This window comes from Pseudopipra pipra, chromosome 1 (assembly GCF_036250125.1).
Source record: "Pseudopipra pipra isolate bDixPip1 chromosome 1, bDixPip1.hap1, whole genome shotgun sequence".
NCBI lineage: Eukaryota > Metazoa > Chordata > Aves > Passeriformes > Pipridae > Pseudopipra > Pseudopipra pipra.
In genome coordinates this window covers 154,583,378-154,598,648 of record NC_087549.1, presented here as the reverse complement: position 1 = coordinate 154,598,648, position 15,271 = coordinate 154,583,378, and the positions used below count along the sequence as shown (strand labels likewise).

Genomic DNA, 15,271 nt, shown 5'->3' with positions numbered 1-15,271 from the left:
ACTATACTATTAATATAATATTATTAATATATAATATTTTCTCCCTTTCCATAATTTGCCCCAATCCCCCTCGGAGCAGAGTTGTCTTGGATGGACAATGGGACCTCAAATCCCCTTTCTCCTGAGGAAAATGAAGCCCTGGAGAATCAAACAACTGTCAGGTCCGACGGACCCATCGAGGAGCAGAGAATCCCAAGGCAACCGTGGCAGCATTCCCAGATTTTTCAGGGAGTCTGATTTCGGCCCAAATAGTTTGTTTTCCCTTCAATTCCTATTTTTTTTGTGTCCTTTGAATCGTTGGGTTGGGTTTGGGGAGGTTTTTTTTGGGTGGGCAACGTCCCGTCCCGTTCCCTTTGGAGATGATCCTCGTCCACCTCTCGGGAGAAACTCCTCATATCCCCAAAACTGAGGGAATTTCGGACAATTCCAGCCTCTGGAATAACTTCTTGTCCCTGGGATCTGCTGTTAACATCTGCTTGGAGCAGGACAGAAACGTGGAAGAGCCTCCCCCCATTCCCTGCCCTTCCCAAACCTATTAACAGGAAGAGGGATTTTTGCTCCTGTGGTTTTTTTGGAGCTGCTGGGACTCCAGGGAATGCTCAGGGAAGGGATGAATGAGGGATTTAGGGCAGGAGTAACTGCACTGATTTGGCTGTTGACAGAAGGATTTGAGGGAATTGGGATCTCTTTAATCCATGGAATTGCTCCAAGGCATCCACCCGGCGGTTCCAGGGACTTCAAACCCTTCCTGGGAGAGTTTTCAAATGTTCTGGGCTGGGTTGGAATCATGTATTTCAATTTAAGAGAAGTTTAAATGTCATCAGGGTTGAGAAGCCTGGAATGGTTGGGGTTGGAAAGGAATTCAAGGATCATCCCATTCCACCTCCCGCTATCCCAGGTTGTTCCAACCTGGCCTTGGACATTCCAGGGATCCAGGGGCAGCCACAGCTTCCTGGGAAATCCATCCCAGCCCCTCCCCACCCTCCCAGGCAAGAATTCCTGCCCAATATTTGACCTCCACCTGAGGGATTCCTGGGAAATCCCCCCGGAGCTGCGGGAAAAGGGCTGATGTCACAGACGGATCTGTGGCATTCCAGAGGGAATTCCCAAGGGCCTGAAGGAGAAACAGAGAGGTAGGAGAGTGAATAAAGTCCCAGAGTATTTACTGGGATTCAGCATTCCCAGAAGTCTCCAAGCCAAGCAGAAGTGCCTTTCCAGGAAGTGTCAGGATACAGGAACTGTTTGGATTTCGTTGGAAGTGCAAAGGATCTTCTCTGTCAACTCAGTCAAGTCAGGAATATATTTTACCATGAATATATTATATATAAATATATATAAATATATATATATATTTAATTTATATATATATTTATATAAATTTATATAAATATATAAATTTATGTAAATATATAGAATTTATAAAAATATATTAAAATATATAAATATAAAAATATATAAATTTATATAATTTATATAAATATATATATTTAATTTATATTTATAAATATATATATATATATATAAATATAAAAATATTTGGGAAAAATAGTTGATAATTATCTCAACATAACAGTGAGATAAACCCCTCAATAATTATCCATAATATTATGATGAGATAAACCCTGACTCTGAATTTTGACTCAGAATCAGCCTGAGATGAATTTTCTCCCACCTTTCTGGATCATCTTTACTCCTGTTTCTCGTATAAATATCTATAATATAATATTATTAACATTATAATAATATATTAATATTTCTAATTACTAAGTGTTACTATTTTATTGCTATTATATAATATTGTGGTGGGATAACTAATTACTCTCAATTTTGACTGAGGATCAGCCTGGGGTGAGTTTTCAAGCACCTTTCTGGATCATATTTACTCCTATTTATCATAAATATATCAATTACTATCTATAATATTATATTATTAGAATATTATGTTAATATTATTAATTACTATTAATTGCCTACATTTTATTAATATTATAATATATAATATTGTTATGGGATAATTCTTTACTCTGAATTTTGACTGAGGATCAGCCTGGGGTGAGTTTTCAACCACCTTTCTGAATCATCTTTACTCCTATTTCTCATAAATATATCAAAATCTACCTCTAATATTATAGTATTAATATTACAATAATATATTAATATTATTAATTATTATTAAATGTCTAAATTTTATTAATATTATAATACATAATATTGTGGTGGGATAATTCATCACTGAATTTTGACTGAGGATCAGCCTGGGGGGAGTTTTCAGCCCCTTCTGGATCATATTTACTCTTATCATATTCTTAATATTATAATAATATATTAATATTACTAATTATCATTAGTTATCAATATTTTATTAACATTATACTACTGGATCCCTTTTACTCCTTTTTCTCATAAAAATATAAATAACCATCCATAATATTATATTATTAATATTATAATAACACACGAATATTATTAATTATTATTAATGACCAATATTTTATTAATATTGTAATCCATAATATTGTGGTGGGATAATATATATATAAATTGTATATATAAAAATTATATATATAAATTATATAAAAACACGTATATATTTATTATATATTTATATATAATATAAATGTTATATGTATTGATAAATTTTATATATATTTATATATTTATATGTATTTATTATGTATAAAATTATATATAAAATTATATATAAATATATAGTATGTATTTATTTATGATATATAAAATTATATATAAATTATATATAAAATTATATATAAATACATAGTATATATTTATATATGGTAAATATAAATTATATAGAAATATATAGAAATATATAAATTATATACAAATTACATATAAATATATAAAATACATAAATTATATATGAATTATATATACAAAATATATACAAATATATAAATTATAATAAATATATGTCAATAACTTTTATAATAATCTTAATATAATAATAACATAGTAATATTACTAATTATCATTAATTATCAGTATTTTATCAACCTTATAACATATAATATTGTGAGGTGATAATTCTTTACTCTGAGCAACCTGGGCCAGTGGAAAATATCCCTTCCTGGTGAAAGCAGATCTGAGAATTATTAACTCCATTTGGCTTTGAAGGGGGGGGAATTTATTCAATAAATAAAATTAATTAGATTACTATTGGTTAGATTAATATTATAGATTATTTAGATGAACATCTAGATGGATATTTTGTATTAGATTAAATTAATTCCATAAATATTGATCAGAAAAGCTTCAAGTGGCCGCCCTTATCTTCCCTCTTTTGACAGGAATTTGGCTCTCCAATCCCTAAAAAGGTCTGGAAAATCTCAGCCCGTCCCTGCCCGTGTGTGTGAACCTTTCCCTGCTCCTGAGGTGCTTTTTCCTCTCAGGAATTCTGGTTCCCGGGCGTGAATTGTGAATTGTGCCCCAGCTGATAAATATATCAATAATAAATATAAACATATAAAATAAATGAATTATATATGAACAAATATATATAAATTGTATATATAAAAATTATATATATAAATTATATAAAAACCACATATATATTTATTATATATTTATAGATAATATAAATTTTATATGTGTTTATAAATTTTATAAAGACGTGAATTGTGCCCCAGCTGATAAATATATCAATAATAAATATAAACATATAAAATAAATGAATTGTATAGAAACAAATATATATAAATTGTGTATATAAAAATTATATATATAAATTATATAAAAACACATATATATTAAATATTTATATATAATATAAATGTTATATGTATTGATAAATTTTATATGTATTTATATATTTATATATATTTATTATATATAAAATTATATATAAATTATATATAAAATTATATATAAAATTATATATAAATTATATATAAAATTATATATAAATATACAATATATATTTATATATGATATATATAAATTATATATAAATATATAAAAATATATAAAAATATATAAATATATAAATAATATATAAATTATATATACAAAATATATACAAATTATATACAAATATTATCTACATTATTATGAATATATATCAATGACTTTTATAATATTCTTAATATCATAATAATATATTAATATTACTAATTATCATTAATTATCAATATTTTATTAACCTTATAACATACAAAATTGTGATGTGATAATTCTTTACTCTGAGCAACCTGGGCCAGTGGAAAATATAACATAATATAAATTTTATATGTATTTATAAATTTTATAAAGACGTGAACTGTGCCCCGGCTGATCCGCGGATGCTCGGCCTCCCACGGAGCCGCATCCTCGAGTCTAAATTTAACCCGGGCTTATCTCGGAACGTGCCGCAGCACCACAAAGGCCGGGGGGGGCATCCAGGCTGGAAAAAAATCCCGCGGTGGGAATGACAGTGTCGGGGAGGATAAACCCGACCTCCCCCAGTCTGAGCCCTAAACCCCCCCAGCATCTCTCTTTCCATGGAAGTGCTAATTGGGAACAACGCCCGGGGGCCGGGGGGCTCCGAAATAGCCGGGCAGCGTCTTGTCCTTTTATAGCAGTGCCCCCTTTGTGCCAGGGGGGCGTGTGACGGGGCTGGCACGCCGGGAGGGCACGGGGATAAAGCCCAGGGAGGGGACAGGGATAAAGGCCCGGGAGGGGACAGGGATAAAGCCCCGCGTGTGCTTCATCCCGCGGCAGCGCCTCCTCCTCCTCCTCGCTCCCATCGCGCTCCTCCCGTGCCTTCCCCAGGCAGCCCCGGCATGGCCCCCAAGAAGCCCGAGCCTAAGAAGGCCGAGCCTAAGAAAGAAGAACCCAAACCGGCGCCTAAACCGGCAGAGCCCGAACCCAAAAAAGAAGTGGAGTTCAACCCGGCTTCGGTCAAAGTAGGTGTTCTGGCAGCTGGGGAACGGGCTGGGGGGGTTTGGGATGCTGGGAGAGGAACATTCCCCCAAATCAGCGGGTGGATTTGGGCAGAAAATGAGCAGCCAAGGCCATTTCCACAGGAATGAAGGATGGAGTGGATGGGACCTCAAAGCTCATCCAGTGGGCAGGGACACCTTCCATTAGCCCAGGTTGCTCCAAGCTGGCCTTGGACGCTTCCAGGGATCCAGGGGCAGCCACAGCTTCTCTGGGAAATCCGTTCCAGTCCCTCCCCACCCTCCCAGCCAGGAATTCCTTCCCAGCACAGACAGCGAGGGCTCTGCTGAACACAGAGCTTAGAGCTGAAGATTGTTTGATCTGAGGGGGTTCAGACCTCTTGTATCCTCAAAGGAGTTTTATTCCCGCTGATCCCAGCAGGAAAATTGTTTTTCCTCTGCAGGGAAGTTGCAGGAAGGTTGGACTGTGCTCAGGGCTGACCATTGCCTACCCAAGGGCTGAGGCTGGATCATTCACAGGCTTGGAATTCATTTCTCTTGGCCTGGTTTGACAGCAACAGCCTGGGAGTGAGGCAGGAAAACCCCCTTTGGTTTTCCAGAAAAACCCAACAGAAAGGAGTGGTGTGTTTTGGAAGGCAGAGAGAAACTTGGGAAAAAAATCCAGAGTTCCTGAATGACCTGCTGCTTCCAGGTCCTGCCCCAAGGATTCCTCCAAAGGGCAAGAGCCTCCTTCTCCTTCTCCTTCTCCTTCTCCTTCTCCTTCTCCTTCTCCTTCTCCTTCTCCTTCTCCTTCTCCTTCTCCTTCTCCTTCTCCTTCTCCTTCTCCTTCTCCTTCTCCTTCTCCTTCTCCTTCTCCTTCTCCTTCTCCTTCTCCTTCTCCTTCTCCTTCTCCTTCTCCTTCTCCTTCTCCTTCTCCTTCTCCTTCTCCTTCTCCTTCTCCTTCTCCTTCTCCTTCTCCTTCTCCTTCTCCTTCTCCTTCTCCTTCTCCTTCTCCTTCTCCTTCTCCTTCTCCTTCTCCTTCTCCTTCTCCTTCTCCTTCTCCTTCTCCTTCTCCTTCTCCTTCTCCTTCTCCTTCTCCTTCTCCTTCTCCTTCTCCTTCTCCTTCTCCTCCTCCTCCTCCTCCTCCTCCTCCTCCTCCTCCTCCTCCTCCTCCTCCTCCTCCTCCTCCTCCTCCTCCTCCTCCTCCTCCTCCTCCTCCTCCTCCTCCTCCTCCTCCTCCTTCTCCTTCTCCTTCTCCTTCTCCTTCTCCTTCTCCTTCTCCTTCTCCTTCTCCTTCTCCTTCTCCTTCTCCTTCTCCTTCTCCTTCTCCTTCTCCTTCTCCTTCTCCTTCTCCTTCTCCTCCTCCTCCTTTCCAGGGTCATTTCAGAAACAACTTTTCAGAGAATTTGGGGTCGCTCCTCTAATCCTGATTTACCTAATTTGGGATTAGACAAAATAATTCATTTGTCCTTTAGGATTTTGGATGTCCACTTAGAATTAGATGAAATAAATCAATTAAATTGCCCTCTCAGTGAACCACTCCACTGACAGGGAACTGCCAGTGTTCGGAAAACACTCCAGGTTTTAAAGCCAGGAATTAGGGAATTCCAGTGAAACGATGCTGGAGATCATTTTCCCTTTCAAATGCACTTTTTTGTTTTTTTTTTTTTTTCCCATGGGAATTGAACTTTTACTGGAGATCTGAGAAACTGATAAGGAAAAAGAGCTTCTCTGTTCCTCTGGAAATGACCGTGAAATGGCCCATCCAAGGGTGACCTTTTGACTCCTAAAAATGCAACAAAGAAATAAAGATGGAGAAATGAGCATTCCCTTTGCTCCCTGGGCACCATTCCCGGGCAATGCCAGAGATCCAGGAGCAGCTTTCCCACAGTAAATGAGGGATGGACACTGCCAGACACAGCGGGATTCCTTTGCAGAGCCTTGTCCTTTGGGAATTGTCCTTTGGGAATTTCCTTTGGGTATTGTCCTTTGGGAATTGTCCTTTGGGAATTTCCTTTGGGAATTTCCTTTGGGTATTGTCCTTTGGGAATTTCCTTTGGGAATTGTCCTTTGGGAATTGTCCTTTGGGAATTGTCCTTTGGGAATTTCCTTTGGGAATTTCCTTTGGGAATTGTCCTTTGGGAATTGTCCTTTGGGAATTTCCTTTGGGAAAAGGCTTTGCCCCTTGGGGAAAAGAAGAGGAGCTTTGCAGCCTCTCCAGGGTTTCTTTTTCGTGGGGATTTGAACCAAATAATTATGGAATCAGAGAATTAGGGAATCCTGGAATGGTTTGGGTGGAAGGGACCTCAAAGGTGGGACCTCAAAGGTGGGCAGGGACACCTTCCGTTATCCCAGGTTGCTCCAAGCTGGCCTTGGACATTCCAGGGATCCAGGGGCAGCCACAGCTTCTCTGGGAAATCCATTCCAGTCCCTCCCCACCCTCCCAGCCAGGAATTCCTTCCCAATATCCCATCCAACTTCCCAGTCAGTTGAAGCCATTCCCTGTGTCCTGTCCCTCCATCCCTTGTTCCCTTCAGGCCCTGGAAGGGGCTCTCAGCTCTCCCTGGATCCTTCTTTTCCCCAAACTGACCAATTCCAAGTGCTGAAAATTCCAACTGCTCAAACCCCAGTTTTCCCTTTCAGGAAAAGATGGAAACTCCATAAAAAAGGGAATAAGTTGCTCTGTCTCGGTGTCCCCCCGAGCTCAGCACGGCAGGTCCGGGCTGGGAATCCTTTCCCTCTTCTCCACGGGATCCAATCCCACAGCTGGGAATTCCCAGCAGAGGAAGCACTGCCTGGAATCCCAAAAACCTGGGAAATCTTTAATGTTAAATCCCGGTGGGAGAAAAAAAAAATATATATAATATAAATCAAATTATATCAAAAAGTCGGATTAGAAGGGATTCAACCTTGGGATAGTTTGGAAAGGACTCCAGAGGCAGTGGGAAGGAATTCCATGACCTTGGATGAGTGGTGTGTGGTGGGATCAGCTCCCTCCAACACCTCTGGACTTCACATTCCTGCCTGTAAAAGGAGCAGGGGGAGAAGGCCAGGACACAGTGACATTGTGGGAATAATCCTCTGGGATCCTGTGACATTGGGGAATGAAAGGGCAGCTGAGTCCCGGAGAGAAAATGTAATTAAATTGAAATTAAATTGAAATTAAATCGAAATTAAATTGAAATTAAATCGAAATTAAATTGAAATTAAATCAAAATTAAATTGAAATTAAATTGAAATTAAATCAAAATTAAATTGAAATTAAGTCAAAATTAAATTGAAATGAAATCAAAATTAAATTGAAATTAAATTGAAATTAATTTTAAAAAGGATTTTTGAAAAAATTTACATTTAAATAATTTAAAATAATGCAATTAAAAAAAAACTTAATTTTTTTTTAAAAAATTATATAATTAAAAAAATTATTTAAATTTAAAAAAAACCCCAAACCCTCAAAAATATACATATTTTTCTAGTCCACACAATCCCAGGCCCATCAAATCCATTTTCATCCACTCAGGACTCAAAATAAACGATTTCTGGGTGGTTTTCTGACCTCACTCTTAACACTTATTTTTGCAAATTGTTCCTTTTTCCCTCCAGCACGTTTTGCAATTAATGGTTTTTGTTGTGTTTTATAAAGTGCTAAAAAATTCCTAATTAATAATAAATCAATCCACATCCAGTGCTGGGGTCATAACAGCCCTTCAGGGAATATTCCATTGGTTTTCCATAGCAAACTGGAGTGGGAAAAGCTTTGATTCGGGGCATTTTTGTCCCCAAACTCATTGAGAGGGGAGTTGGTATTTTCTAAACAGGTTTTCCTGGGAATTTTTTAATAAAAAAATTAATTTTCATTAATTTTAACGTCTTAATTAAAAAATTAAAAAAAATAAATAAAAAATAAATAAAAATAAAATCAAAATTAAAAATAAATCAATCCAGCTCAGGGCAGCTGCTGGAGGTCAAAATTCCTCCCCGGGATCGTGGGAAAAGGTTTGAAAAAAAAAAATCATTTGGAGGGGTTTTAAAATTCTCCAAAGGTGCCATTTTCTGCATTGTGGGATCAAATCGGGTCTGGTTTGCAGGGAGAAAATAATCTGGGGTAAAGAAAAGGTGAAAAAACCAACTTTGCATTGAAGAAAAATGTAAAAAAATGATGGAAATGCGTCTTTGGACGTCAATATATCAAATTATTTCAGTTTATTCTCCGACCTTATGATGCAGTTTTCTATTTGGGATTTTTAATCACCTTTTTTAGCCACTAAAAAGTTTCAAAACTAAAAAAATGTTTCTGTGGCAGAGAAAAGTGCCTCTCCTTTCAATTTTCCTGACTTCCATAAATCAAAATAATGATCCAAGAACCTCATTTTTCCACCCAGAATCCCACTGGAATTTTTTCCCATTATCTTTCTCTCCCTGTTGGATGGTCCTGGGTTGTTTTGTGCCAATTCCAGGGGCCTAAATATGAGATATATCCCCTAAATGAACCCCCTTATTCCAACATTTTTAATGTTCCTCACACGAACATTCCCGTTGGATTTGATCCAAGTGTGGGAAATTTTCACAAAGATCTTCCAAATTTGAGAACGGATTTTTTTTGCAACTTATTAAAAAGAGGGTTTTTGGGGGGCTTTCTTTCTTTTTCTTTCTATGAGAATTGAGCTGAATCCATGAAAAAACCGGTTTTTTTAAGGGATGATGATCCCTGGACCTCTTTTTTTTAAGGAACAAATTGTCCTGAGGAGATTTGGTGACAAGAAATTGTGTTTTCCATGGATCTCATTCATTCCCACCTTTAGCAGGGAGGCTGTTTTGCCAGAAATTCCCTAAAAACCAGGAAGGTTGAGGCAAAATGGGATTAATTCTTCTCCTGGACACAGCAATCAGGATTTTTCCCTTTGGATTTCTCCAGGGAAAAGCTGATCCTTGACCTTGAATCCCCAAAAATCAGCAGGGAGAAGCTGATCCAGGGTTTTTATTCCTGGATAAATTATCTCAGGATGGGTTGAGTCACCCTTGGGAGAGGGGGATAAAGGGCTAAAGGGGGCTGAGGTGGGAATTTGGGTGCCAGCATTTCGGGAAGTTTTTTCCAGGATGAGCCCTGACCCTCTTTTTTTTAAGGAACAAATTGTCCTGAGGAGATTTGGTAACAGGAAATTGTGTTTTCCATGGATCTCATTCATTCCCACCTTTAGCAGGGAGGCTGTTTTGCCAGAAATTCCCTAAAAATCAGGAAGGCTGAGTCGAACTGGGATTAATTCTTCTTGTGGACACAGCAATCAGGATTTTTCCCTTTGGATTTCTCCAGGGAAAAGCTGATCCTTGACCTTGAATCCCCAATAATCAGCAGGGAGAAGTTGATCCAGGGTTTTTATTCCTGGATAAATTATCTCAGGATGGGTTGAGTCACCCTTGGGAGAGGGGGATAAAGGGCTAAAGGGGGCTGAGGTGGGAATTTGGGTGCCAGCATTCCAGCAGCTAAAATTGTCGGAGCTGACGTGTGCAGGGGACAAAGGAGCCCCGAGGAGACAGCTGGAAATGGGAGGAGCTGGAAAAGGCCCAGTTTGCCCTTTGGAGTCATCCCCACCAGTTATCCCTCTTTTCCTGGGTCCTTGCTCCCTGGGATTGTTGTAGCAGCTCCCAGGAAGGCTGGGGAAAAAAAGCAGTCAGGGGTTATTTTTGGGAAAGGATTTTGGGAAGGTCAAGGGTTTATGTACAAGGTTGTGACTGAGTCTTTGGACACCTTTGTCCCACAGGATCAAGGACAGCAAATATATATATTTATATTTATTTTTATTTATTTATATATTTATTTTTATTTATATATATTTATATTTATTTATATATATTTACATATACTCACATTTATTTATATATTTATATCTCTATATATTTACATTTATCTATATATTTATATTTATTTATATTTATTTATATATATTTATATTTTTATATATTTATATTTATATTTAATATATATTTTCTATATATTTTATATTTATTTATATATTTATATTTATTTTAATATAGATTTTCTATATATTTTATATTTATTTATATATTTATAATTTATGTATTTATATTTATTTATATATATTTATTTGTATGTTTTAACATTTGTTTATATATTTATAATTTATATTTTTATATTTTTATATTTATAATTTATATATTTATATTTTATATTTATAATTTATATATTTATATTTTATATTTATATTTATATATTTATACATTTATACATTTATACATTTATACATTTATATATTTATATATTTATACATTTATATATTTATATATTTATATATTTATATATTTGTATTTTTATCTATATTTATATTTTTTCTATATTTTTATTTATATTTTTATCTATAAAATATCTTTATAGATAGCTTTACAGATATATCTATAAAATAGCACATTTCTAGAAATGCACATGATTTATTAAGGACCTAAAAATTAGGCAAAAAAAGATCTTAAAACAGAATTATTCCCTACCCAGCATAGGAGCTAAAACAACTATTAAAATACAGGCAAAATATATATAATATATAAACTATTAAAATATAGGGAAAATATGTATAATAAATAAACTATTAAAATATAGGGAAGCAATAGTGAAGCAATTACATTAAAAATGGTCGGAAAGCAAACCCAGCTGTTAAATAAACCCAGTTATTAAATAGAGGTTGATGTCACTCCCCCAGCCCGAGGACAGTGAGGGGCAAATCCCTTTGGAGTGCCCTTGAGGGGTGTCCCTGCTCCAGCCAGGAATCTCCACTCGCATTCCCAAGAAGGGGAACGTTGGAAAACTCTGCTGGTAAAATTTGGGCTGGGCAGAAATTTTGATAAAAAAAAGCTGGACTGCCAGTCAGGGGTGTCCAAGCTTTGGATAAATAGTCCTCAGTGTCACTTGGTTGTTCCCTTCTCCAGGGATTTTTCCAGCTCTGCCCTATCCTCTCTCCCCCCCGGGATGTTTCCCTTCGGGATTGATGTTGGTCTGAGCTTTGTTGGCCCCCAAAACCAGCCTGACCCCCCTTCTTCAGTCCCCTCCAGTCTCTCCCGTTGTTTTCCCCGTTCCAAGCAGAGCATCCCATCCTGTATCCCTGAGCTCATGGAATCCTGGAGTGTTTTGGGCTTGGAAAAGCCCTTAAATCTCCCTTTCCCTCATTCCACGGGCAGGAACAGCTCCCACCAGCCCAAGTTTCTCCAGCCAGCCCAAGGTGGCCCCTGCACGTTCTCAACCTCCCGACACCCTCTCACTTTTCCCTCTCCAGGCTCCTTTTCCCGTGGTTTTATCCCTTCCAGGTGCTGCCCGTTTCCATTGTCCCTCCCAGAGTTATTGTTGGCCTTCGGAGCAGCTCAGCAGGAACATTTTGAGGGAGGAATTTCCCTGCTGTGGGCTCAGCTTTGGGAAGGTTTTGGAGCTGGGCAAACACCTGCCAGGGCAGAGCAAGCCCAGGCTGGGCCTCCTTCTCTCTCCGAGGCTCCTTCCTGAGCCTGAGGGATTTGAGGAGCAAGTCTGGAGGGAAAAAAGGACTGAAATTTTAGCAAAGAAAGACAAGAGACACCACTGGGAGTTCATAGGAAATGTTTCCTTTGGAATTCTCTGGGATTTGCCTCTGAGTCCCAGTTCTTGTTAAGGAGAATTGCTCTTCTGGGAGCTTCTTGTGATTTATTTTTAATTTAGTGAGCAGCAAATGGTTCTTCAACGTGTGCTCCAGGACTGCACGGATCTGGTGCTGCTTCTTTGGATTTCTGCCAGTCCTGGGCACTTTTCCAAACTCGAGGTGTTGGCTGTTGGATTTTAGCTGTAAAAGAAGGGGTGATTCTGCTCCAAAATCCTGGCTCTGGGCTGCCCATGGAGGGGAACAGACCCTCAGGAGGCTGAACCTGGGGAATCTTTGCTGTGGTTGAAAGGAAATCCTGGGTTTGTCCCATCCCTGTGGAGCTGCAGGGGATCCAAACTCAGCAGCCTGTGGTGGTTCTTCCTTGGGAAACCCTGACCTGAGGAATTCGGGTCATGGGGGAATCCAAATTCAGGATTTGTGGGAATATTTAAGGAAAACCTGACCTGAGGATTTCAGGTCATGGGGGAATCCAAATTCAGTATTTGTGGGAATATTTAGGGAAAAAAATGACCTGAGGATTTCAGGTACTGGTGGGGATTCAAATTGATTATCTGTGGTCCTTCCTTGAGAAAACCTGACCTGGAGATTTCAGGTCCTGGTGGGAATTCAAATTCATTATCTGTGGTCCTTCCTTGGGAAAATCTCACCTGAGGATGATTTCAGGACATGGGGGAATCCAAATTCAGTATTTGTGGGAATATTTAGAGAAAATTGACCTGGAGATTTCAGGTCCTGGTGGGAATCCAAATTCACTATCCATGGTCCTTCTTTGGGAAAACCTCACCTGAGGATTTCAGGTCCTGGTGGGAATTCAAATTCAGTATCTGTGATCCTTTTTAGGGAAACCCTGGCCTGGGGATTTCAGGTCCTGAAGGGATCCAAATTCAGTATCTGTGGGAATATTTAGGGAAAACCTGACCTGAGGATTTCAGGACATGCTGGGAATTCAAATTCATTATCTGTGGTCCTTCCTTGGGAAAACCTGACCTGGAGATTTCAGGTCCTGAAGGGATCCAAATTCAGTATCTGTGGGAATATTTAGGGAAAACCTGACCTGAGGATTTTAGGTCCTGGTGGGAATCCAAATTCAGCATCTCTGGTCCTCTTTCGGGAAACCCTGACCTGAGGATTTCAGGTCCTGGTGGGAAGCAAATGCTTTGAGAGGGATCCCCCTCCAAATTCCCACCAGGTGAAGTCCATGGCACAACATTTTCCCTCTATAAACAGCGTTTCCTCCCCCCTGTCTCCCATTCTCTCCGTGTCAGGGGGTGCAGGGGTTGGACATTCCAGGGCTCTGTTCCCTCTCCAAAGCCTTTTTCCCTGTGAGAGGCTGCTCTCTGCAGCTTCCACAGGTCTTTTCCCAGGATTGGCCTGGCACATAAAATTCAGGTGATGCTCAAGTTTCTCATTCCCCACTAACAATTTGCTTCAGTGCTCCTGGATGGACTCCAGAGAGAAGGGGAATTAAATTGTCCTGGTGCTTCCAAAGGCGGTTCCTCTCCTTCCTTCTTTCCTTTTTTTATCCCGCTCCGTGTCAGTCTGGAAGCACAGGGTGTTCCCAGCCAGGCTGGGATGGTGGGACAGCTTGGAATAGTGAAGAGAGCACCCTCCTCCCTCCTGTGCCTCCATTGGGAGCAGCTGGGCCCAGGCTGACAGGAATTTGGCAGCTCCCCTGACAGGAGTGAATCAGCGCCTGGAAGTGGAATTGTGGGGTTAGGAAAAATCCATAGCCTTGATCCCACAAAGCCTCTGCTCTGGAACCAGGCTGGGAGAGCTGGGGGGGTTCCCCTGGAGAAGAGAAGGCTCCAGGGAGAGCTGAGAGCCCCTGGCAGGGCCTAAAGGGGCTCCAGGAGAGCTGGAGAGGGACTGGGGACAAGGGATGGAGGGACAGCACACAGGGAATGGCTTTAACTGAAAGAGGATGAATTTAGGTGGGATATTGGGAAGGAATTCCTGGCTGTGAGGGTGGGGAGGGATTGGAATGGATTTCCCAGAGAAGCTGTGGCTGCCCCTGGATCCCTGGAAGTGTCCAAGGCCAGGTTGGAGCACCCTGGGCTGGTGGGAGGTGTCCCTGCCCATGGCAGGGGGTGGAATAGGATGATCCTTAAGGATCCCTTCCAACCCAAACCCTTGTAGAATTCCATGACTCCATGAATGTGATCCCACATGGATCCATGGCTGGGGATGGTCATCCAGTGCCTCAAGGGGCTCCAGGAGAGCTGGAGAGGTACTGGGGACAAGGACATGGAGTGATGGGATGTAGGGAATGACTTCCCACTGCCAGAGGGCAGGGATAGATGGGATATTGGGAAGGAATTCCTGGCTGGGAAGGAGGTAAGGCCCTGGCACAGATTTCCCAGAGAAGCTGTGGCTGCCCCTGGATGCCTGGGAGTGTCCAAGGCCAGACTGGAGCAACTTGGGAGAGTGAAAGGTGTCCCTGCCCATGGCAGGGGGTGGCACTGGATGATCCTTAAGGATCCCTTCCAACCCAAACCATTCCATGATTCCATGATCCAGTAAAACATTTCATGGGAAGAGGGGCCATGGGATGGCTCAAACCACCAGATGACCCCCCAAGAGATCCAGATTAAGACCCAGAAATAATCAAACCTTGAGCAGGGACGGATTAAAACACAGGGATGGATTAAAATCCCTCTGTGGATGTCCCACTCCTCCTTAGCTCCAAACCCTGGAAATCAAGGGAATTTTCCAGCTGGATTTTCTGGGCCAGCCAATCCTTGTGCATCTCCCTTTTCCACAGAG

General features: G+C 39.9%; 2 protein-coding genes across 2 annotated transcripts in view; both read left to right on the top strand.

Moving 5' to 3' along the window:
* The window catches only part of SNAP47 (synaptosome associated protein 47), a 280,665-nt gene that overhangs the window by 25,641 nt on the left and 239,753 nt on the right, over nt 1-15,271 (top strand). The gene's annotated exons all lie outside the window — the stretch shown is intronic.
* The window catches only part of MYL3 (myosin light chain 3), a 31,027-nt gene continuing 20,408 nt past the window's right edge, over nt 4,653-15,271 (top strand). Inside the window, exon 1 of the mRNA XM_064639880.1 lies at nt 4,653-4,901. Coding sequence (XP_064495950.1) covers nt 4,779-4,901 — 123 coding nt within the window. The 5' untranslated portion in view covers nt 4,653-4,778. The remainder of the gene's footprint in view (nt 4,902-15,271) is intronic.